This window comes from Eurosta solidaginis, chromosome 1 (genome assembly GCF_040869045.1).
Source record: "Eurosta solidaginis isolate ZX-2024a chromosome 1, ASM4086904v1, whole genome shotgun sequence".
NCBI lineage: Eukaryota > Metazoa > Arthropoda > Insecta > Diptera > Tephritidae > Eurosta > Eurosta solidaginis.
In genome coordinates this window covers 294,840,641-294,867,182 of record NC_090319.1, presented here as the reverse complement: position 1 = coordinate 294,867,182, position 26,542 = coordinate 294,840,641, and the positions used below count along the sequence as shown (strand labels likewise).

Here is a 26,542-nt window from a genome sequence, read left to right as displayed (position 1 = left end):
CGGGATCCCGTCGGGGTCATTTCGAAACTTTTCCGGGATCATTTGGGGTCCCTTCCAATATCATTTCTGGATGGTTTTCGATATTCGACAGGGATCCCGTCGAGGTTATTTCGGGACTTTTTCTCGACTAATACGAGATCATTAGGGGACCCTTTCGGTATCATTTCTGGATGGTTTTCGGGATCGGTCTGGGATCCCGTCAGGGTCATTTCGGCACTATTAGGGGATCATTTGGTGTACCTTCCGGCATCATTTCTAGATGGTTTTCGGGATCCGTCCGGAATTGCGTCGGGGTCATTTCAGGACTTTTTCGGTATCATTTGGGTTCCCTTATGGTGTCATTTCTGGATGTTTTTCGGGATCCATCCAGGATCCCATCGGGGTCATTTCGGACTTTTTCGGCATCATTTGGCGACCCTTTCGCCATCATTTCTGGATGGTTTTCGGGATCCCGGGATCTCGTCAGGGTCATTTCGGGACTATTTGGGAATCATTTGTGGTACCTACCGGCATCATTTCTGAATGGTTTTCGGTATCCGTCCGGGATCCCGTCGGGGTCATTTCGAGACTTTTTCGGGATCTATTGGGGTCCCTTCCGGCATCATTTCTGGATGGTTTTCGGGATCCGTCCGGGATCCCGTCGGTGTCATTTCAGGACTTTTTCGGTATCATTTGGGGTCCCTTCCGGCATCATTTCTGGATGGTTTTCGATATTCGACCGGGATCCCGTCGTGGTTATTTAGGACTTCTTCTCGAATAATACGAGATCATTAGGGGACCCTTTCGGTATTGTTTCTGGATGGCTTTCGGGATCGGTCTGGGATCCCGTCAGGGTCATTTCGGCACTATTAGGGGATCATTTCGTGTACCTTCGGGCATAATTTCTAGATGGTTTTCGGGATCCGTCCGGGATTCCGTCGGGGTCATTTCGGGACTTTTTCTCAACTAATACGGGATCATTTGGGGACCCTTCCTGCATCATTTCTGGATGGTTTTGGGATCGGTTTGGGATCCCGTCAGGGTCATTTCTGGACTATTAGGGAATAATTTGAGGACCCTTCCAGGGTCCCTTCCGGCATCATTTCTGGATGGTTTTCGATATTCAACCGGGATCCCGTCGAGGTTATTTCGGGACTTTTTCTCGACTAATGCGAGATCACTAGGGGACCCTTTCGGTATCATTTCTGGATGGTTTTCGGGATCGGTCTGGGATCCCGTCACGGTCTTTTCGGCAATATTACGGGATCATTTGGTGTACCTTCCGGTATCGTTTCTAGATGGTTTTCGGGATCCGTCCGGGATTCCATCGGGGTCGTTTCGGGACTATTCCGGGATCATTTGGGGACCTTTCCGGCATCATTTCTGGATAGTTTTCAGGATCCGTCCGTGATCCTGACGGGGTCATTTCGAGACTATTTCGGGATAATTTGGGGTGTTTTCCGGCATCATTTCTAGATGGTTTTCTGGATCCGTCTGGGATCCCGCCAGGGTCATTTCGGGATTATTAAGGGGATCATTTGAGGACCTTTCCGGCAACATTTATGGACTATTTCGTCATAATTTTGGGACTCTTCCGCGATCATTTCCGTATAGTTTTCGGCATGCGTCCGGGATCCCGTCGGGGTTATTTTGGGACTTTCTCGGGACTATTCCGGGATAATTTCAAGATGGTATTTGGGAGCCCGTCAGGGTCATTTTGGGACTATTTCGGGATCATTTCTGTATGGTTTTGGAGATCCCGTCGGGCCATATCGGGACTTTTTCGGGACTACTTCGGTATCATTTTGGGACCCTTCCGGTATCATTTCTGGAAATTTTCGGGATCCGTAAGCGATATCGCCGGGGTCATTTCGTGGCTTTTTCTGGATAGTTTCGGGATCATTTGGGGATCCTATCAGGTTATCAGCTCATTTAGATCTTTTTTTACTCAATTACAAAAATAAGATTAGATTAGACAGAAACAATTTTTTAAACAGATAACTTGATAAGCAGGCTAACGGGAATAGCCCATATATTTCATTTTCTCCTTGTGGATGGGGCCGCTGGTAAAGGCTTGTTAGTTTATAAATGTCCATATAGTCCTACAATAAGTTTTTCCTATTTTGCAAATTTTAAGGGAATTTTTATATGTTCAGTTTAGATTCCTGTTTATTAAAATACAGTAAATTTAGTATAATTTATTATTTTTTTAAATCACTAACATTATTTTTTGGTGGGAAACACTGTTGCTACGCATTTGCTTGTGTATGGCCACACAATTTCGTTATTAAATTTTGAGTGTTTTAATGTACCGTTAATACCACTATCATCATATTACATTTTCGCAATTGATATTAACTGTATCGAAATTTGTAAGAAGTGGCAATTACATTGAAACAGCAATAAATATAAAAGAAATATGCTTTATTATGGTTTGTGACTCGCTAAAAAATATGAGTGTAAATATACATATAGAGCTTTCCATGCCTACTCCTACCATTTCGAAATCTATTTGTGGCTTCAGGATGTGGACTTTTATAATGTGGAATGCTATTTTCTAAATGCCCATCAGTGTTAATGAGATATCTTACCTGTATCTACTGGAAATTAACTCAAAAATCAACACTCAGAAAAAACATTTCCTGAGCAAAATCAATCCCATTTTTGCTTCGTTTTCAAACATTTTTTTAGTATATAATTAGTTTTGAAACATTCTTTATAATGTATTTAATCTATAAATGGGAGTTTTCAAGTCAATTGCGCCCACTCAAAAAATTGATATCTCCAAACTCAAAACATGAATCCACCAAAGTAGGTGAAAGTAGGTTCATCTACAGTGTAAAAGGAGTGACCGAAATATGAACGGATTTCGATGATACAGGGTGTCCAAAATTGGCTTGTTTTTCCTAGCGACTTTCTTAATGCCAGCTACACTTGTACACAGGATATTGTAACTTTGATTGGATAACGGTTGATTGTACAGGTATAAAGATATCGAGATGGATATAGACGATCATATATCAAAATCAACAGTTTGATTACGCCAAGTCCGTCCGTCCGTTACCATGATAACTTGAGCAAGTATCACCAAATTCAACACACTGGCTTATCTGGATCCAGAAGAAATTGGTATTGAAAATGAGCGAAATCGAACGAAAACCACGCCCACGCGTTGCACCACCCATATTTAGAAGAGAAAAATTTGGAAGTTTAAAAAGTCGTAAATCAAAACCCGTTGCAGATATTTCATTGAAATTTGGCAGAGACACTATCCTTGCCAATTTATATAGACTGAGTGAATATAATCAAATTTGGTTAAAGACCATGCCTAATTTTCAAAAAGGTTTCGCCTTAACAAAGTTTGCAATAACTCTATGGCATTTAACTACGTTTGACTGATATTCTAACACAGTAGTGGTATGGTTGAGCTAAGAACAAAACTTAAACAAATTTTGAAAAAGGGCATGACCCACCCCAACTGCCAGGCAACTCTGTTTTTGCTAAAAAACAATTGACTGTGCATTGTTTCTTAACCGTCCTGTTCATGAATAATTTTTCTTCTTAGTTCGCATGGCTGGGTACACGGGTACTACAAGGCAGTTCATACGTGAGAGCTACTAGTGGTACTTGGGTATCCCAGCCATGAGAACTAGTAACAAAAAACTAATTTTAGTAACAAAAAACTAATTTATTAAAAAACCATCTTTATGAAAGTATATTTGAATTTTCTCTCCTTTTTGTTGAAAACTTATTCCCATAGGATGCCACAAACTTTTGACTCGTTTCTATTTGTAGATTATGTAAAAATGGTTTTTGAATATTCAAAACGTACCCGGGTAGCAATCTATGAACAGGACGGATAATGAAGAAAAAGTAACATTTCTAAAGGCAAACAAACAAATAAAGTTAAGAACATGTATTAAAACGAATTTAAGTTCAATATTCAATGTTGCTCCTATTTCCATGCTAAAGAAATAAATCAAAATATTTCTTAAGTGTTGGAACTTTGAAGCTTTTGGAAACGATCATACTACAATTTCAAAGCAAAAAAAAAAAATATATATATATATAAAAATTGGGCGTTGGGCCACAAATGGACCTGAACATTTTTGAAGGGAAGTAAATGGTTAACAAACACTAAAAAATGAGAAAAGATATTTGCCCTAATTAAAAGTTTTATACAACAAGTAAAGGTGTCTAATTTCGGGTGTAACCGAACGTTATATACTCAGATAAATTACTTTTCTACATAACACGTGGCACCGCCCGTTTAAAAGAAAAATGTATCCCCATTTCCTCTTACAGTAAAAATTGGTAAGTGAAATATCATTGATTCAAAACTATTTTTTGCTAAGTTATAGCTATTATTCTAGTATATGACCCTTTTAAACTTGTTTTGTATCTAAGTTGCCGTGGTCTTTAGCCGATCCTGTCCATTTTTACTAGAAATATTTTCTGCTATAAGGAAAATATGTGTACCCAAATTTGTAGGTTTTGACGATATTTCATTTATGATTAATAATATTTGTAAAATTGATTTTATCACAAGTGGGCGGACCCAGCTCATTTTAAAAATGTTTTTTAAATTTTTATCAAGAGTCTCAATATCAGTCCACATGTCAAATTTCAACATTCTAAGTGTATTATTTGCTAAATAGTCAGGTGTTTTGTGTTTTCCAAAATGTTATATATATAAAAAGTGGGCGTGGTTATCATCCGATTTCGCTCATTTTCAATACCAATCTATTCTGGGTCCAGGTAAGCTCGTGTACCAAATTTGGTGAAGATATCTCAATATTTACTCAAGTTATCGTATTAACGGGCAGACGGACAGACGGACGGACGGACGGACATGGCTCAATCAAATGTAGTTTCGATACTGATGATTTTGATATATATCTATATCTATTCCGTTATACCTGTACAACCAACAGTTATCCAATCAAAGTGAGTATAAAAATTAAAAAATTTTAAGGACTACCTTTATATAAATGGACCAAAAAATAGAAGGCAATTTTTCCTTTAATACAGACATAGTCTTGTTGAATTTTGACTAAAAAACTTTAACAATAGCTTTTGTAAAAGAATTTTGGGATTTAAAACTATAAAGGTGGAGCGCAATCTTTCAATTTAAGGCAAACCATGTACTTGGGATTAACTAATTAATTATTTAAAATTTAAACACGAGCTCTACCTTAATAATTTTAAATCCCAAAATTCTTTTACATGAGCTATTTTTAAAATTTTTTAGTCAAAATTCAACAAGACTTAGTCTGTATTAAAAAAAAATTGGGTTATCCCCTTTATCCCCAAAATCTAAATCCCCAAAATCAAAATCCCATAATCAAAATCCCCAACGCGAAAACCCCATTTCAGAAAAAGAATAATTATGTTTATTTTATTTCCAAATTAACACAGTCAATATTGATTATTTCACAAATATTTAATGGGCACATTAAAGAAAATACAGTACAACGCAATAACTTATAAATACAATTAATATAGTATTTATATAACAAAATTTTCAAAATTGATTGCATTGCAGATAAACACCGGAACATTTCTTTTTTTTTTGTTTTTACAAATTATAAATACATATGTACATACATATATTGTTATGTATAAATTACATTACAAAACCCTGCCAGCTGTTTTCTGCGAATTTTATCGTCTATCGCCAAGAGGTAACTAATTCGATACATTTGCAGTTAATAAGGCGATAGAAATTCATTTTACAAACAAAACTTATACTTTAACGGAATTTTTTCTCCAAGAAGATATTTAGGCGATGGAAATCTGTAACGTTTTGAATTTTTCCTTTTTCAATTATTTTGAGACATTTTGCAGTTTGCTTTCGTAGTTTCCTTCTATTCAATAGCTATATTAATGATATTATGCTAATTTTGCCATATTTTCTCATCGTCGGTTCACTAGGCTTTTCATTTAAATTTTTTAATATTTTTTCACAGTATTTTTAATAATAAATTTATAAACCAAAATTAAATAAATAGAAAATCAAATTTAAATCCGTGATCTGGCATTGAACCAACGACTTTTGCACGGTAGTTGAAGACCTAAGCCTCTGTGCTACTGATGTACATAAGAAGTTGTTGTCAAATTCGCAATATAAAATTGACATGGTTAGAACAGAAAGAAGATATGAAAACACAATCCAAATAGATCGTGTACCGTTAGGTTATTCCCCATGATTTTACTTTATGCTTATAGTCATACTTACATACATATATATAAATGCGTAATTATGCTTATAAGCGTCAGAACTTTACTTTATGATGATACAAGGTTCAAAAACAATTGTTTACTTTATGATTTAATTCAAATTTTTGTAATTTTGTGTTCGAGCTTTTTTGATATTACCTCAAAAAGGGTTTGGGGATTTAGCCCCAAAAAAAGTGCGGGGATTTTGTGTTGGGGATTTTGGTTATGAGATTTTAAATTTGGGGATTATTTATTTGGGATTTTTTTTAGCTGGGGATTCTGTGTTTGGGGATTTTTTTTTGGGGATTGAGTGGCACTCCAGAAAAATTGCCTTCTATTTTTTGGTCCACTTATATAAAGGTAGTCCTTAAAATTTTTTATCATCTTTTTATTTTAAATTTTTTAGTACCACCTACAAAAAGGCAAATGCAACTTTGGTTAGTAATTTAAGTAATTCCTGAGTGAAAATTCTTATCGTTATTTATTTGTTCAAAATAGCTACGCGTTCTTTGGCGTTGCTCGGACGCACTACGTCTATAACCATATTCGGCTTAGGTGACTGTAGAAAGATGTATATGTGCTACATATTAATCGGTGAATTATTATAGCTGATCGATGTTATATTGGTAGAGCGGGTGAGTCGGAAAAAGAGGATGAATGTGGTGAATGATTCTTGCTGGCGATTATTCTCATAATTGGCGAAGCCGGATAGTGCAACGCAATCGTTGTTGGTGAATATGACCACAATTGTTGAGGAAGTAAGTTCAACACAATTGATGATGTGGTAAATTTTCATTGCTGGTGAATGTGGATCATAACAAGAGAATTCCACCTCGTTTGTCAGCTACTTAATTTGCACAGCTGAAAATCGTGGCGAAATTTGCATAAGCTTGAAGTCTAAAAGAATCGTGGTGGAAGTCGCGTACGCCCAAAAGTATGCAAGGACATATATTGATTTGGGCCTTCAACGAGGTAGAATTCTACAATGCCTGCAACATTCTGGAGGCTAGCCATGAAGTTATGGATTAATCTTCTAAATAGTTTGACTTGTGCGATACGTAGCTCACATTTTTTGATCAAACATTGGACTGTCACCGAGTTTTAAACTATATTTCTGGTTTCAAGTCTCCAGATATCCAGGAAGTTAGTTAAAAATCGCTTGCAAGATTCCCAATTTAAAACTAGTTTTCTCAATATATCGATCCATGCGTCACCTAGCGGAATTTGTTTGATAAAATATTGCATTGTCACCGGGTTCTGACTTACGGCCCAAGTTTCATGTATATAGCTCATCGGGAAGTTATTCGAAAATCGATCGCAGGATTCCCCTCGTCTTTCAGGGATTTGTAGTTATCTCAATTAGCACGCCACCTAGCGGAACTTTGTCTTCTATAAATTGTATTTCCACCGGGTCTCGAATTATGTGCTAAGTTACAAGTCTCTAGGTAACCGGGAAGTTAGTTAAAAATAGATTGAAATATTCCCAAATTAAAATTGATTTTCCTAATATCTCGATCAATGCGCCTCCTAGCGGAATTTGTTTGATAAAATATTACATTGTCACCGGGTTCTGACTTACGGCTCAAGATTCGTATCCCCAGCTCTCCGGGAAGTTACTCAAAAATCGATTGCAAGATTCCACTCTTTTTTCAAGGATTTGTAGCTATCTCACTTAGCGCGGCACCTAGCGGAATTTAGTTTTCTGCAGATTGTATTGTCACCAAGCTTCGAACTGTGTGCCAAGTTTCAAGTATCTAGGTCACCGGAAAATTGTTAAAAATGGATTTAAAGATTCACAAATTAAATTTTGTTTTATTACTATCTCGATCCGCGTGCCACCTAGTGAATTTTTTTTGATCAAATCTTACATTGTCACCGGGTTCTGACAAACGGCCCAAGTTTCAAGTCTCTAGCTCACCGGAAAGTTACTCAAAAATCGATCGCAAGGTTCCCCTCGTTTTTCATGAATTTGTAGTTATCTCAATAGTCACGCCACCTAGCGGAACTTTGTTTTCTGTAAATTGTACTGTCACCGGGTCTCGAACTATGTGCTAAGTTACAAGTCTCTAGGTCCCCGAGAAGTTAGTTAAAAATGGAGTGAAAATTCCCAATTCAAAATTAATTTTCTTTATATCTCTATCCATGCGCAACCTATCGAAATTGTTTTGATCAGATATTGCATTGTCACCGTGTTCTGACTCACGTCCCAAGTTTCAAATCTCTAGCTCACCGGGAAGTTACTTAAAAATCGATCGCAAGATTCCCTACATTTTTTTAGGGATTTTCAGGGATTTTTGTTTATCTTGATTCGTCTGCCACCTGGCGGCATTTTGTTTTCCACGAATTGTAGTGCCATCGACTCGCAAACTATGTGCTAAGTTTCAAGTCTCTGGATCACCGAGAAGTTAGTTAAAAGTCGATCGCAAAATTTCCATTTTAAAATTAATTTTCTGTATATCTCGATCCGTGCGTCACCCAGCGGATTTTTTTTCAGTTGCATTGTAATGTCTTCCAGATCTGAACTATTTTCTAAGTATCAAGTGTCTAGCTCAACGGGAAGTTACCGAAAAAGACTTCCGTGTGTCAAAAATTCGTATGGGGGTCAAACATGAAAGCGACTTAATATAAAGGTAAAAAATAAAAAATAAAAAATAAGAAATTCTTACTCATTACATTGAAATTTTTCTTAATTCAAGAAAACTTTTTGTTAAGTAGATAAGTGTTTTTTCTGAGTGCAGATTCAGTACGTTAAAAATAACTTTTAACGGCACGACAATACGAGGTGATAAAAATTGCATTAAATAACTATCTACTAAAAAAGTATATTAAGAGACAATGAAAAATCTATAAACTAGCTGTTCAAAATACTTTAGTTCTTGATTTACTGGATTTTGGCATTTCGTAGACAAAACATATATATATATTTTCGTGTGATAATGGCAGCGATCTACCGCATGGTCTTTTATCTAGCTAGTTGACGAAGATTGAAGTACATATCTATGTTATATGCATATTTTCATACAATTATGTACATATGTACATTAGAGCGATTCAAATTTTTTTTCCACCAGAAGTATAGAAAAAACGTAATCTACAGATGATTCTAAGAAAAATTGTTGAAGACACCATAGCTGTAAGTCAGATTTCGAGGTCCCGATTTTTGCAAAATAGATATTTAGCCATATGAATGTAGGGTTTGGCAAAAAATCTCCATAGCTTCTGATAGAATCATGAAAAATATCATATTGCGCCTACCTTAAAGGCATTTTACGTACATTTCATAATCTGTATTAATATCTACAGTGTTTTTGAATTTTAGGAGAGATATCAGGCTTAAATTATGAGAAATTAGCCTAAAATGAACTTTTAACTACTATATTATCATTTTGAACAAATTTTTTGTGGAAATTATTTTTCTTTGCAGCTAAAATAAGCTTAGAACATTTTCAACAACTTTAGTTCGGACAGTTTTTCTTTTTCGAATTAGTTTTAGTAGAAACAAATTTCCAAAAAAACCTATACTTTCAAGTAATAAGCAAAAAAAAATAAATTTTTTATAAATTTAATATAATTTATTAAAAAAAAAAAGTTTGTACTTAGAATTGACCATTTTAACGTAACAGCCATAACACCTTCACGTTTTTTTTTTTTTGTATAACACGTATTCTCGATGGCTAACCAAAGCAAGCAGGGTATTACGTCTATATACAACAACTAATACACCATCGGAAAATTTGAAAACTCTAGCAGTTTATATTATTAGAATTTATGTGCCAATGAATTTCAATGTAAAATACTATAATTCTGTTTTATACGGCAGTGTACTTTTATCAAAGTTTATTCGTTACGCTCATCCAGAAAACATTTTATTAACAATGTTATTTGATGGAGAAAAGCTATACGTGATAGAGCTATTAAAAAAATTGTATACTACCGAGAAAAAATACTTGATCTAACTAAACTCAGAGTTTATAAAAAATATTATATCAATTTTAATGCTTTAGATTATACTGATATGATTGATCTGAATGACGATAATTTACTATCTGAAGCGGTATTCACAAGAAATATTAGATTATGATGAGCCAACACTAGATGATCCTAATATTCCAATGCATATACAAGGAACAGAAAGATATGTACAGTTGTTAACATCTATTTTCAAACGTGTTATAGAAAAAAAAAAAAAACGTGAAGGTGTTATAGCTGTTACAGCAGAAAGTCGTGAAAAACAACCACGAATGGAGAGCAAAAAAGATTTAAGAAAATAATAACATAACATTACTTTTATTTTGAAAAATTCTGTTACTAATATTACCAACACTAAGGGGTACTATCATATCTAAGCCGATGCTAAGCAGTGACTGTATGCACATCAATAATTCAATCATTATGTCTACACATATGTACGTACACGCAGCGGAGAAGCAACGCACCTCCACACGCGCATGAGCTGAGAGAAGCTATACAAATTGTGCATATGTAGTTATAGCTGAGAAACTTATAGCAGATAACCAACTAGTAGATTCTAGAACATAACCGCCTAGAAATGTCAACGAGGAAACCAAACACCATAAAAGGCAGCAACAGTAAAGGCGTGACAATCAGTTGGATTTAAGACCCATCTAGCGAGCAATAGCAGTATTATTTTGAAAATCAGTTTGAGTTAAGCAAGCTATCAATAAGCGAAGTAGAAGTGTTATTGTGAAGTACTTTAATAAAGGCCATTTTGCATTATTGAAGAGTGGAGTTATTATTCAACAGTTTAGCGATACGAACGTTATTACAAGGTTGCGAATAAGAGGATTTGAAGTAAATTCGTTACAATACGTTAACATGGTCAATTCTAAATAAAAAAATAATTTTTTAAATAAATTACATTAAAATTATAAATAATTGTGTTTTTTGCTTATTACTTGAAAATATAGATTTTTGTGGAAATTTGTTCCTACTAAAACGAATTCGAAAAAAGAAAAACTGTCCGAATGAAAGTTTTTGGAAATGTTCTGAACTTATTTTAGCTGCAAAGAAAAAAAATGTCCATAAGAAATTTGTTAAAAATGGTAATATAGTAGTTAAAAGTTCATTTAAGGCTAATTTCTCATAATTTAAGCCTGATATCTCTACTAAAGTTCAAAAACACTACAGATATTAATACAGATTCTGAAATGTACGTAAAATACCTTTAAAGAAAGCCCAATATGATATTTTCCTATAATTCCTTCAGAAGCTATGAAGATTTTTGGCCAAACCCTACATTCATATGGCAAAATGTCTATTTTGCAAAAATCGGGACCTCGACATCGGACTTACTAGCTATGGCGTCTTGAACAATTTTTCTTAGAATCATCTGTAGGTTATGGGAGTACAATTTGGGAGTACAATTTGACCCGCTCTAATGTAAATATATACAGAAGTTTGAACTTTCATGCAAACCTGCAACAAGCCATAGCACAGCTTGATTGTCTCAATAAAAATTATTTTCTTAAGCCAATACAAAAAGCACAACTTCCCACTGTGGGCTTAGATGCAGAAACTATCACTCGTGCAGAAACGTATATCTACTTCAGGAGCGGAGACATTTGCAAGTTAGTTCGAAAACTAGTTTTTAATGTTTTCAGCGTAAAATAAAGCAAGTTAACTCCGTGATAGCTATAAGTAGGTGGGAAATAGTCTAAAAAACAAAGTCATTCAGAATTATTATTTGAATATTTGCTGTGAAAAGGGCAGACTATTTTCCTATGCCGATGTCCGAAAAGGAAAATCGGAGCTGGTTAGACTTGCATGACATGACAACCAAAAAGTAGTGAGAAATGGTTATTAACACGCTTATATTAGCTTCACTTGTATGTATGCTTGTAACTCCCTAGGCTAGGCGCGCAAAGGAGGGTTAGAACCATCTAGCGGCAATTATTGAAGTGTTTAAATAACTCGCTACAAAACTAGTTGCGCTCAATAGCGGAGAGACGAACCTCTGTGCTTCGGTGCTAGCAACTTCAAATATCTAAATGGATTGTAGATGTTAAAACTGAACCATATTTGCGTGTTGCTTAGTTTTTTAAACTATATTTATATATATTTTACCTGACTTTTTTTTTGGAATTTGGTAGTGAGTTCTTCTCGGTATTCCCGTTAAGTATTCAACTGCTAGTTTTCTTGATTTTAGCAATTGCCAGTTTTTTTCTGTAGGGTCCCAGCAGGAAAACATGGCAAAGTATAAGCTAGTTTCCAGTAAACGAATGTACACATTTATCTGCTTATATCCCTTGAAAAAATTGGCCGAAAAAAGTCAAAGGTGATTATTTCTACGCTACTTGTCACGGCGGCCACCGTGGTGTGATGGTAGCGTGCTCCGCCTACCACACCGTATGCCCTGGGTTCACACCCTGGGCAAAGCCACATCAAAATTTTAGAAATAAGGTTTTCAATTAGAAGAAAATTTTTCTAAGCGGGGTCGCCCCTCGGCAGTGTTTGGCAAGCGCTCCGAGTGTATTTCTGTCATGAGAAGCTCTCAGTGAAAACTCATCTGCCTTGCAGATGCCGTTCGGAGTCGGCATAAAACATGTAGGTCCCGTCCGGCCAATTTGTAGGGAAAATCAAGAGGAGCACGACGCAAATTGGAAGAGAAGCTCGGCCTAAAATCTCTTCGAAGGTTATCGCGCCTTACATTTATTTATTTTACTTCTCAACTAGCTACTAGTCAATAAATTTTTCTCGAGTTGCGTTTCCTAACTCTTATAAATAACTGTTATACTAAAGCATTTCAGATCTGAGAGGCACTCGAAATAGTGAAACACTTCGTGTATTTGGGAATGAGCATTAACACAAGCAACAACATCAGCTTTTTAATCCAGCGGAGGATCACTCTTGCCAATAAATGTTACTTTGGACTAGGTAGGCAATTCCAAAGTAAACTCCACTCTCAGCAAACGAAAATCATGCTACGCATTGGCGACGATTTCAGTTTCCTTGGAGTGGCCAATTGCGGCCAGCTAACCTAAAAAAGAAGCAATTGGCCCGGTTTCAAATTTACAGCAAAATGCGAAAAAAAAAATTAAATCGATCGCAAGATTCGCCCCTTTCCCCACCAAATATCTTGATCCCTGCTCTTTCTGGAAACTTTTTTACGTATAAACACCTTTGCTTACAGTTTGGGGGAATCCAGAATGTAAGCGTAAGATAAATATACATAAGCGAAAGCGTAGTATTTGGAAGTTGTATGCTGTGTGGGGGGATAAAAGCATAACTGTTGTCATAACGCTGTAGCTCAATGTGGGAACAATGTATATGATGAAATTGATGTTATCGAAATCTGCTAGCAAACTAAGGCAAAGCGTGTTATCAATTTGTTATGGATGAGTGGAAAGGTGTGTTATCAAAGAGGGGAGGTTTATTATCGACGAAGTATAGACGAGTTTCGGTTTGTTATCGAACTATTATAAATATGCTATAGATGGCAAAAGTTATAAATGAATTACTGATTTTATAGCAATGTATTATCGGTTCGTTCCTTATTGTCGATTTATTTAAAATAAAAAAGTTACAAATTTTTAAAGAAAAGTCACCGATTTCCTATCGAAAAACTATCGATTTCGAAAAGTTATCGATATGCTATCGAAAAGTAACAGATTTTTTTATCGAAATGATTGATAATTATCTACCGAAAATTAATCGATGTGTTATCACAAAATTATGGCAAAGATTTCCATTAGCCATCAGAAAGTTTTCTGATTGTTATAAAAAATTATTGGTTTGCAATCATAAAGTTATCCAGTACTCATCGGCTTGTTATGAGCTGATACCGATAATACTTTAATAAAAAATCTATAACACTTATATAAGCCGCCCTCATACAAGCTGATAAGAGCGTAATAAGATACTTTTGAATTTGCCATAACAAACATATGACTCGATTTGTATAATTCGCTTTCGTTTTGGATAAATATACACTGTGGCGATTTAACTGGGGAGTTTTAGTTAACTTTTAAACTTCAGTTTTCTTGTTATAAATAGTTTTAGACGTATACCTGCATCTTTAAATGTCGAATTTCATGAGACCTATGTACTGTTGTTGTTGCTGTTGTAGCGATAAAGACACTCCCCGAAGGTCTTGGGGGTTTTGGGGGATCGATGTTGATGTTTCCTTGCCGGTTACAGATACGGTACCTTCCGGTAACAAGCACTATTACGCTACAATTCCGACCATCTCAAGAACGATTTAATATGACCACATTGAACCTTCTAGGCCATTCCGTTCCACAGCCTAGTTGCATGGAATTTCAGGTCACCAGAGTCTTGGCTGCTAAAGAAACAGTATTTGCCACGGGTAGGTGAGGTTAACAGTTGGGTTGGAGAAGCTATAAATTGCGCGCGCAAACCCTTGAAAGGGTTGCGCTATACAACTCTTAGAGTTATTTGAGTATTTTAGTCGCCTCTTACGACAGGCATACCTGCATCTGAACATAGATTTAATATAGATTTAAATAAATTGCCAAATTCGGACAAGCTTTTTAAATATCATTTTGATGGCCACACCTGGCATTACTTTATTAACACATATTGCATTTTAGTCTAGTTTTGAAGTTTGCTCTAGATTTTAAGGCTCTAGCTAAACGGAAAGTTGAACAAAACTCGATTGCAAGATTCACCAAATTTGAACTGAAATTTTTTGCCAAACAATTTTATAGAAAGAAAGTAAAAACTTCGGAAACTTTTTTGAGCTGAGGGCTCCCGTGACAGAACAAAAACATGTATCTATTTTTTTTTGAACATTGTGGGAAATTAAGTATTTGCGTAGAAGTCCATATCCCCCTCAAATATCAAACATTTTTGATTCCAACCTTTGGATTAATTTATTAAAATGTAAATTTACGCGTCTAGAAAATGACATGTTTTTTGCATTTCATATAAAGTAATTTTTCATGTCACACCAAAACCACGTAACTTGGACTTAAGTTCTATGAAATTATAACAAAAAAATTTTTTTTATACATTAAATTTTTTGTGCTTTAACAAAAGCATGTAACTTCAGATATTTTTAAAATGACGAAATTTCGGGGTCCATCACCGATTTGGTGGAGCTTCTAAAGATATTGGAATATTAGTCTGTGATAATTTTTTGACCATATATGCAGCAATAACGGGGATTCTTTAAAAGTTGCTTGCTTTTGTCGTGCACCGATGACAAAGGTTTTCATACAATTTAAGTTACATGGTTTTATTTTGGTTTGAGTTTAACGCACTTAGAAATGAGATAGAAAAAAAAAACAGGTTGAAGTCCTTAATTGATTTTTCCTCGAGATTCTGAAAATTCATAGCAAAACCAAAGCGCGTAGAAAAGTGTTACGTGTTTCTGTTCTATCACGGCTGAAGGTGTTATTTAAAGGAAACACAGTACATCCCAAGACGTTGAATCTCGGGTTGAAATATTCTATCTTGCAACACGACTCCAACCTCGGTACAAATGGATAGCTCAGAAGGGTTTAGTTAGAATAAGCCACAATTTTTCGCTTTTAATTTATACAAAAATTTTACACACTACCTTTTATATGAATAAATAAATGACAACTAATTCAATCTCGAATAATTCATTATTTACTTTTATAACACCAACCCACTGTACTGCAACCCGTTCGAGTTGTACCACTACTTCAATCGGCTGCCGACAAAGTAGTTTCTTTTGTTTTCCTCCTTTTATAAGTAATTTAAATTCAAGCCACACACCTACGAATTGTGGAAAAATCTTAAAGGCTGGTTTAGTTCGCTGCGTTACCTGGAAGAATCAACAACCAATAAATTAATCTTACGCTTGCTCATTGACTTGCCTGGCAGCAAACAAGCTTTAAAAAAGAAAAACAAAAACGTTAAAACTCTGTAAAACTTTTGGTTGCACAAAAGTGGTTTATAAATAAATATAATAATGAAATACGAACTGATATTGGTGCTGATCTGTGTGACATTGGTGAGCAGTGTGTAGCATAAATAAAGACTTATTACAAAGGCAAAAACTAGCACAGGAACTTTAACAACTAAATTTACCATACTCATCACGTATGCGGTTGATGAATCATTTTCTGTGTTATTTTTTGACAACTATTTTTTTTAATCTTTTCATCGTACTTTTCCGTACTAACTAATGTATTGATAATGCTTTTTTTCTGCTTGCAGGTTACAGCAAAATTTCAGCTTCGTACACCACAAGATGCTCTCGCCACACATGAGGAGTGCCATGAGGAGTTTCGTGTGCCCGATGATATTTATGATAAATTCTTGAACTATGAATTTCCACCACACAAACGCACAAATTGTTATGTGAAATGTTTTGTTGAGAAAATGGGTCTGTTCACTGAGCAGAAAGGGTTTGATGAGAAGGCGATTATGAGACAATTCTCAGCAGGAAATACAAAAAATTTGGCTAAGATCGCGCATGGCCTTGAGAGATGTCTTGATCATAATGAGCATGATTCGGATGCCTGTACATGGGCTCATCGAGTATTCTCTTGTTTCTTAACTGTGAATCGACCACTTGTGCGTAAAACTTATACTGAAGTTTAAGATGTGAGAAATATGTACATATGTACATGTGTAATTCAAGGAAATCATAATATTTTTTACTGACTTTTATAAAATAATTTTTTGGACTGATTTAATGTGAAAAGAAGAAAATAAACAAAATTTTTATTTGAACTTTTTAGCTAAATTGCGTAGAAAAGTTAAATAACAGATAATTACTTGTTTGACACGCATACAAATATAACAGTAAATTAGCTTGACATAACCATTAAAAAAATAAAGAAGAGCCACATTATTGACTGCGCCTTGGTTTTAGTTATAAACGTTAGTTGGCTTTTACCATAAAAACGATCTTTTTCGAAAGCCAGGTCGCCTTAGAGGCATGCTAATCTAACGGGATAAAGTGGGATATCGTGCAGCGATGTGGGTCTGGCTGGTACACATAAGAAATCTCAATATCTACCGTTGATGGGTCGCTAGGCACAGACATTGTGAAGGGAGTGAATTTGCAAATAAGATTACCAGAAAAGGTTTCGAAATGACATAAGCGTGGCAAATAGCTCCATGCAACCACCGCTGGGTTATCTTCAGACGACAGGCGTGGATTATAAGAATAAAAGAATAGGGCAATGGTTCTTATGGTTTCGATCAAATATATTTCTATTGCTCTATGAAGTTATACTGAATACCCGTGGTTTATGGGATTGATATTCTATCAGCGTGCATTGTTATTGTTCTACTTGTGTGATCTTCGGTGTGGTGGGCGGAGCACGCTATCACCATACCACGGCGGCCGTTATATGTGAAGGTTGCACAAAGCATTTTATTGCACTAACTGAAGGATTTGGATGATGCGTTGAGGGAATCAATCAGCACGAGAACTAAGTCTTCTGGCAGGAATCATAAAGTCACTATTTCCGCTTATCAGAGAAACCACCAGCTCCCTGATGAGCAAGATTTTCTTCTCACTGTCCACTTCGTTTCCTGAAATAATCTTATCGAACTTTAGGGAAGGTGCGTGGCTATCTTATATTGGAGTATAGCAGGTTTCACTACTGTGACGATATTGGCTGGCGTAAGACATGCCTAGAGTTGACAACAATGCGTTGTGTATTTGAGTGTACCTACAGAAATAACTATTAAAGGATCGTGTTTAAGGCATCAATTGGACACGACGTTTGGAAAGCAGCCTGATGTTCTACCTCTGAAAGATTACTTGCTTTGAAGGAAATTAACCTGTAGCAAGGATAAAAATGCCGTACGCATATGCGACTACCTTAACTCAACTTTTATCGACCTCTTGTAGAAACTCGTTTCATTCAAAACCCTGCAGAAGCCATGAGTAATATTCTGCCTGGGAAGCTTATATGCTTACTCGACGATTCTTTGTTATCGAACTCTTATTAGCTTGTGTCACCCTACTTTTTTCGAAGTGCTTGTTGTAATTGAACCCGGAATTGGAACCTCGGACCATCAGCAAGTTGGGCAAGCACAATTTTACTATACCAGGCCCACCGAGGTATGCATCAATAAAAATATCATCAAGGGTTTCCCTGAAATGGAGCCTTATTTTTCTGCCTTTGATGTTTAAAGTTCTCCCTAGAACCTGTCACAAATAAGATACAGGACATGTTTAGTACTCCTTTGCCCCAATAGGGAGTGGAGAAGTTCAAATGCAAACGGGCGAAGTATGCTGAATATGAAAGTATTAATATCACGTCCACCCCAGTGGCAACAGAGCAAACAGACGTTCTCTCTGAGTACGCAATAAACAAAAGGACAGGACATAGGTTTCCTTAGACTTTCGAATTGTCTTCAGTTATTGGTTATCAAGAACGACTGGTGTACTTAATGACGTAATATCCAAAGTCGCGTCGGTAGGTAAGCGTCACTAACGAAGTACACATGAACGGCATCGGCAGCGGTTGATTAATTATTTCGTTAACTTCATTCATCGGAATGCCGTACTTAACTTCAAAACTCAAACTACTTACGAAGACTGAACTTACGCCTAACGAAGTGAGACCTATATATTGCAATACCTGTTTGAAATCAGTTTTTCGTATGCTAAGTGAAACAAACTTTTCTACCACCAAGATTATTGTGGTCCAACCGTAATAAACGTAATCATTCATTAGAGCAGAACTACTTGGGGTATTTCGTTCCATAGGATGTCGCGGGAGTTATCGGGGTATTGGTGAACAGGGAAGAAAAACATTCAAGCTATTCCTACTCTTTCCAACCCTCCCTCTATAACCGAATTCGGCTATCCATTATTATAATTTTTGGGCCTGAGCTTCCTTCTGCATTCACAAAACATGACTCGTTCAACGAATCCTTTAAAATTTATTTTTTTTGCATTATCTTTTTAGCTGTATTCAAAAAAAAAAAAAAAAAAAATGCTAGTTTCACCGAAAGTTGTATTAATTTTATCAATTTTCATACATACATAGATATTTTCTTTACCTTAACTATCTTACTAAATTACAACAAATTTGTTGCTGGAGCTTCTTCTTCCACCTTCGCTTCCACATCTTTTTGCTGTAGCCCCGTATCCGTATTTTTATTTCTGCTAGAAATCATTACATTTAACGATGACGTTTCCAAGGGATATGAACCATCCGTGTTATAATTTAATTTCTCCAAACAATTATACTCGTCATACATCCATTCACATTTATTGCGCGTTTGAGTTTGTTCAAAGCTCACTTTGCAGGCGTTTGAAGCAGTTCGATCTTGTCGCATTGGCCCAAATGCTTTTACCCAATTTTCGAAATTCCATTCGTAATTCGATGTATAGAAATTCATTTTTTCAGCTAAACATTGAAATAGACATGGCACAGCTTCTTTAGATGGAAAAGCGGCATATTTTTGGAGTTCCTTCATTGTGACGTTTAGTTCATAAGCACAGGTGAGGATGTTCGTATAAGTTTTAAGAGTAAAGAGTTCGGCCTGAAAAAAGTTAGAAAGATGAAGTGTAATATTGATCAAGACTACATTATGATATTTATGATAAAGTGTGGAAAAAGTGAAAAAAGCAGTTTCTTTAAAAATTGCCTTTACTTTTGGCCCCGCTGGCACGATGAAAATAAAACATAAAAATATTTCCCCGATATGGTTCTTAAACCAGTTCAAAAAATATTCATGAAACAGTCGCTAAATGACTCAAACGGTATTCAAAAATCAATCACGAAATATTACGAAGATAAACTCAAAAAGGGGAAATAAAGTGAAAAATATTCATAAATAGCCTCGAAATGATGGAAAATTAGTTACAAAACCTTCGTGAATATCCCAGAATAATCTAAAGAAAGCCTGCAAATTATCCAGGGAGTGGACCGAAATTATCCCGAAATGATCCTTAAACTACCTCGAAAATTGCCTACTATTCCAATTTTGCTCAGACGAAAATATATATCTGCGGTGGTAAGCAATAATCCCCTAAGTTACATATTTAATGGTAGCACTTACACTCAGAGCAAAACGCGTTCTAAAATCCAGCACCACCGGACTCAATTGAAGCTCTTCATGTTCTTACTTTTTTGTTGTTGAAAAATGAGCGACCTGTTCTTAAAACAACAACCTTGTTCTTGAACTGACACCATTACGGCTGGTCTTAAATTATGAACAAATGTTCTATTAATTAGAAGGAATGTTATTCAATTAAGTACAATGCTCTTAAATTAAGTCCAAGAAAAAAGAAACGGTACAATTCGTGTGCACTACAATGTTAAATACAACATTTGGCATGACCTACCAAGTAGTTGTAGTGGCCCAGCGGCTATGATGTTGTGGTTGCGATCGGGTAGCGCGAGTTCGATCACCGTCAAAATCTGAATTTTTTTAAAACAATTTTTTTATGTTCTATTTTTTTCAACTCTTATTTTTCGTTCAGTATTCACATATGCAGAGGTAATTCTCAAACTTGTTATGAAATGTTTTAAGTATATATGCAGATTACGTCTACAAAGAAGAATAAAGCCGGAGTCATTGGTGCCGTATGTCGTATCGCTGTATCCGTATCCCTAACGTAATCAGCTGTTTATCGTTACGATGGTAAACCAAAACCCAATTGGTTGGCTACGATACGGTTACGACCTTAGCGGCACAAATAATCGATTGCATTGATTCTCATAAGGTTGGTCGAATCAGCTGTTAAAAGGTTACCGATACGGTTACCGATAAAGCACCAATGTCTCCAGCTTAACTTCTCAATAAGAGAAATGTAAAATATGCATTTTTTCTTAAACTTTTGAATTTTAATGAAAATTTTTTTGTTATAAATATTTTTTATTTATGACAAAAAAATTATTATTAATAAAAAATAAATGGGTACCTATTGGATAAAATACTTTCCCCTTCAACCAATTGAATTGAGACCGAAAAATGTTAAATCGACCCCAAATCGTTCTCGAAGCGTGAGAACGAAAAATCTTAAATCAAGCCCAAATAGTGCTTGAAATGAGCACAGAACTTTCACACATCAAAACCAAAGTGGTCATAAAATACGAACGGTGTGCTTGCAAAAACTGTTTTTAAAACAAGCTCATCAGTCACGAGTTAGGAAAAACCGTACTTAACAGACTTTTGTCAATGAATATTCTAAATTTTGAACTTGTTTCGTTCGTTTTAGAACGATTTTTTCTCTGAGTGTTGGCGCTTATTGCTTGTGACCACAGATATGAAGCATGAACTATACATTATAAATAAACAAATGTAAAAAGCGAAAACCTCCAAAGAGTTTTTAGGCCTAGGTTCTCCTTAAACTTGCGTAGTGCTTTTTTTAATTTTTCATACAAATTGTCTGGACGGGACATACATGTTTTACGCTGACCCCGAACGGCTGATTTTGTTTTCAGTAAGAAACTTTTCATGGCAGAAACACACCGGGAGTGTATCCCCTCTTAGAAAAACTTTTTTCTAATCGAAAAACTTAGTTATAAATTTCTGATTTTGTTTTTCCCTGGAATGAAGTCAGGACCACCACACCAGGGTGACCACATACTGTAAATTATTTATGTGGGATGTTTAGTACTTAGATGTCGGGATGTCTGAACGTTTGCTTTTGTGGCTCAATTGCACCCGAACGGCTACTAAAATATGTGAAAATTTACAATTGGCTAGTAGTCTGGGAGGACTTTTTGAGTTTGATTCCTAAACATTCTGAAATGGTCTTAAAGATTTTCTAAGACAATCTCAGAAATATTCCGAAAGCAATCCTGAAATTATTTTGAGAACAATTCCGAAATGGCTCCAGTAAACAGCTCTAAAATGTCTTCAAAATAATCGAAATGGTCTGAAATAGTCCCAAAATACTGTTTAAAACAATTTTGAAATTATCCGCAGCTAACCAAAAATGGGCACGAAATCGTCTCGCATTTATTGCGATATTATTCCGAAAAAACAAGAAAGAGATTCAGATTATTTCCAAAAATATACCTCACACAATCCGTAAAAGGTCCTGGAATAGTCTCAAAGAGTCTTAAAATAGTCCCTTAAAGACCCCTAAAGCAATCTCGGAACGGACTCTAAATAATTCTGAAATAATCTTGAAGTTATCACAAAAAATTTCCCGAACACAATCCGAAATGAGTCCGGGCACAGTGCTGAAACGGTACCAAAACGGTCACGAAGCTTTCCCGAAATATTACAAACGTGATTCCCAAAAAGTTCTGTAGTGATCCGAAAAGTGTTACTAAAACAACCCGTAGAAAGTTGTGATTTGCAGATAGCTCCAAAACTATACCCAAAAACTATTTTTGCATTGCTGAGCATCAGCAGAGAGAACGGTGAATCGGCTTTTTTCCTCCTCATCCTGAGAGCTTCTCCAAAGGGAACTTATAAGCATACGCCATCGAGGAAAATAAAGCCATAAGGAGTTTTAGACCTCGCAATAATTTATATGCTTTTCGGAACCTTTTCTGGCCATCTACCAAGCAAATTCATTCCCTTTAATATTACGGTGCCTGGAGTTCCAGCAAAGGTAGGCATTGAGGCTTGAGACGTAAGTGCGATATCCGATATGCAAGTGAATAATATTTGCAGGAGATATTCGCCTGAAATTGTATATCTGTACAGATGACCAGAATTAGGCTTGGGAACTTCCTTTCTTGGAATTTTCTTCAATAGCTCAAAATATATTAAATTCGTCCTGAGATATGGATTTTATTAAACAAATTTTGAAAATTCTGATGTAGTGGGCTCTTCATATTATAGGGCGTTTCCGAACCGGCAGCCCAGAAAGATGAAGCAAAAGCATAGTTAATAACTCAGTGCTATAAATCCAATGTCTTTGTTAAAGTTCTTTTTAAAAAATATTCCAATTTGAAAAATATTCTACATATTTCGGGATTAAAAACACAAATGTCAAAAGTTGGAGATCAATAGCAATGCGTGCAATGGGACATTCAAATGGCTGAGTTGATAAAAGCATTTTCCACAACACCAGTAGGAACTCAGATGATTTCGAGTGCAAAACTCAGCACCCGAAAAGCGGACTGACGAAAAAGTAAAATTCAGAAGCATGTCCTAGTGATTATCGCCGTAATGTCAGTTTTCTCTAATATCAATACCAATAACTGTAAAGTAAATCCTGCGAAAACTTTACATACGTACCTGCTTCAAGCAACGTAATCCCTTATACGCAAATTCGCACCCATCTTCATTATATCGATCCAATTCATAGCGGCAATAATTGTACATATCTGCACCCAAATCTTCTACAACCTTCTGTTTTATCCACTTGCTTTCATCTGCATCGAACCAACGTTTCTCAGTGGCGAGACAACGCGTAAAGCACGGTATTTCTTCCGTTGTCCACTTCGAGTAACGTGCGATCTTTTGCAGTTCACCAACGGTGTCTTGGTTACCAACCTGACGCAAGCATTTACGCAATATCTCGGTATCTGTGTCTGAATCTGCATTTTGATTTGCAAGCATATCCGTTTTTGCTTTCATTATCGTTGCCGCTCCTACAAACTAGAAAACTTTATTCATGTCATTACTTTGCACACAATTTTTCGGTAATAAATTAGCTGCTATTAGCATATTCTAATAAATTAATTAAAATATTTGTGCAATTTTTTCGTTTGATTAGTTCTGGAATTTTTTTCTAAATGTGTATGTTATTATCATAAATAATTTACCATTTGTATGCATTCAACGTATGCAATTATTAAAACAACAAATAATCTTATACGAGAAATCATTTTGCATAATTTTTGTTTCGAATATGTTAGAATGTTTTTTTTGCTGTTCTTCTATGTGCTAGCCATGCGTTCAAACTGACTTGAAATGTAAATAATCGCGACTAAGCGGTCATTGTGGTGATTTGATTATGTTGTTGTTGTTGCATACTACTTTATTTGGTTCCGAAGTTTCTTATCATTAATTCGATTTACTTATTCATTAAAGCTAGAGATAAGCTGATGAATGTGTTTTGATATTCATATACACATGCATTGCGGTTGGTTATAGGGTTATCGCTGTGTTTATTAAAATGTCACTGCCTTTTGTAGGAACAACTTGATGGCGTTTAAGTAAACAAATAGAAGGGTGGTGGTAAAAGCAACAATTAATGTAGCGACATTTCAGTCTTTGCAACAAACATCACATAGGTTAAGTTTCTAAATGAAAAAGCTCGAAAGCGCGGTGAAATCCTACAACGCAATAAAAATACTCATCTCGTTAGACAGCTCTGCTTTATGTAAGCGCCTGTCTGCAAAAATTGTTGAACAATCTTATCTGAAGGTAATGGCTGATATTATTCACAGCAGGTGCCTAATAATACTTCTTGTACAGTAAAAGTCCTTGAATAACGGGTTTTGAGTCGAAAGTGCTAGTTTATGCCGTGTATGTATTTACAACAGGGAATGCAAGTAAGATTTGGACTGTTTTTTCATTAGGCCAGGACAAGGACCGACCTTAAAACAATTCTGAATTGAGCAATTAATACATTCGTAAATTTAACGAGTTTGAGACGAATTCACAATAATTTCTATTATTAAATTATTGTATTTTTAATATGATGGTATTTTTAAGATGATGAAAGGAATTAAACATACTGGTTGATATTAAGTTTACGAATTTTATAAATGAATAGGCGATTGAAACAAAGATCATAGCCAACCAAAAGTTCAGGTGACAGTTGCTACTTAACCAAAAACAACAACACAAAAGTTCGAGTGCACAGAGTACCAGATAGAATTGGAATAATTCAGCTCTACTGCATCAAGCAAATAAAAATAACAAAAACAAGAAATATGGAAAACTGAAATTAAGCCACATACAAACAAACGCAGCGATAGGCTAATGGCAAAGACTGTTCGAAGAGTAAAGATGTTGCAGGGACGAAAAATAGTATGAAGCAAGCTTAACGAAATTCGACTAGGTCACATTCACCACTTACCACAGCAGAATTTGTTAAACTACCACTGTCTGTATTTGTTATTTAACAATTATTTGTACACTTTTTATTCAGCTAATATGTTCAGAATTTACATTTTTACACTCAAGAGCTACAATCAGTGTATTTTGTGTGCTTAAATTATGTTAAAACTTGTGTTAAAATTTGTGGTGTGGTGGAAGTGACCTACTAGAATTTTGTAAATCTCCGCTGATTTCCACTTAAGTTCGCGCATGCAACATCTTTACTCTTCGATCAGTCTTTGCTAATGGTAGGCCTGCGGTATTAGAAATTTGACGACTCGTGTTCGAATCTCACTCGGGGAGAATATAATTTCCAAATAAAAACAGAGAGACAAAGATATCTGAAGAGCTCTTTGGCAGGGCCGAAACAGCTTTAATATCAGCCAGTATGTTTAATTCCTTTCAGATTTTCCATCATATTAAAAATACAATAATTTAATAATATAAATTACTAGCTTTTTCCCGCGTACGTTGTAACGCCTGAGATCGAATGAATGTTGTGCAATTTTTTCTGTTTTGTTTGCTGGTAATTTAGTTTATTTTTCTGTAAATTGAATCCAATTATGTACGCATATTTGGTGAAATTTTCATTTAAACCATTTTATTATTGTATCTTATTGTAATGTAAGTGGGTACACAATATTTTTGGTTTTTTCGTTCGGTGCAAAGATAAACAAATTTTTTTGCATTCCAGCTCTAGAGCAAACAACCTAAGCATGATTGGTGGCCATGGGAAAAGTACGGACTCTGTAAATGTAATCCCGCAACAGTAAGCGATTGTCCTTCGTTGTTTCGATTACATTCGGCATTAATTTCTTAGCGCAAAGACTGGTTCCATTGCACAATTTTGGTGGATCTAAATTTCGAAGAAGCATGATTGGTGGTTCTAAAGAGTTTATAAATTCAATTGGATAATTCACAATTTGATTTTCATCTGTAACTATGTCGATAGATTTATATTTCGTCACTTCACCAGGAATTTGGTTTTGAATGCGATCATTGATTTTGTTAACATGATAATTTTTGGGACCTAAGATTGCTCGTTCGCATAGCCAAAAAAAATTTCAAATTAAAATTCTTAATTCTGAAATATGAAAAACCTTCGTCTTGATCGAAGAAACCTACAGCCAAAATTGGGTGATAATTGAGGAGTGGGAAACACGTTTCCATAGGTAACACACAGATACACAAAATTTGATTTCGATATATAAAGATGTAGATAGACTGAAGCTAACAAATTTTTTTAACGGCGGCAGATTACCAATAGGAATAACAGCCAAACTCAACAATGCAGTCAAACTTTAGGTGTTAAAATAATCTAAGTTTGTACGGCAGCCATAGTTCTGAAAAAAATCATTTGTAGGGAAGGTGCCACGCCCCTTTTTTCCCAATTCCACATTTTACT

General features: G+C 35.5%; 2 protein-coding genes across 3 annotated transcripts; one reads left to right on the top strand and one right to left on the bottom strand.

Annotated features, from left to right (window-relative positions):
* The first annotated feature begins 15,919 nt into the window (after positions 1–15,919).
* Obp83g (Odorant-binding protein 83g) lies at positions 15,920–16,922 on the top strand. Its single transcript, XM_067761104.1, has 2 exons — positions 15,920–16,159; positions 16,366–16,922. Exons 1-2 carry the CDS (start codon positions 16,118–16,120, stop codon positions 16,750–16,752), a joined length of 429 nt encoding a protein of 142 aa, XP_067617205.1. The 5' UTR covers positions 15,920–16,117; the 3' UTR covers positions 16,753–16,922.
* Positions 15,953–24,020, bottom strand: Obp83ef (Odorant-binding protein 83ef). 2 transcript variants are annotated; one of them, XM_067761102.1, is made up of 3 exons: positions 23,856–24,020; positions 23,326–23,688; positions 15,953–19,662 (listed from the first exon to the last, which is right to left on the bottom strand). In XM_067761102.1, the coding sequence occupies exons 1-3, from the start codon at positions 23,916–23,918 to the stop codon at positions 19,195–19,197; spliced, it is 894 nt and encodes a 297-aa protein (XP_067617203.1). In that variant the 5' UTR covers positions 23,919–24,020; the 3' UTR covers positions 15,953–19,194. The 2 variants fall into 2 exon arrangements, with proteins under 2 accessions (XP_067617203.1, XP_067617204.1); XM_067761103.1 differs by having other exon boundaries at positions 23,326–23,696; positions 23,856–24,004.
* Between the last annotated feature and the right edge of the window lie 2,522 nt (positions 24,021–26,542).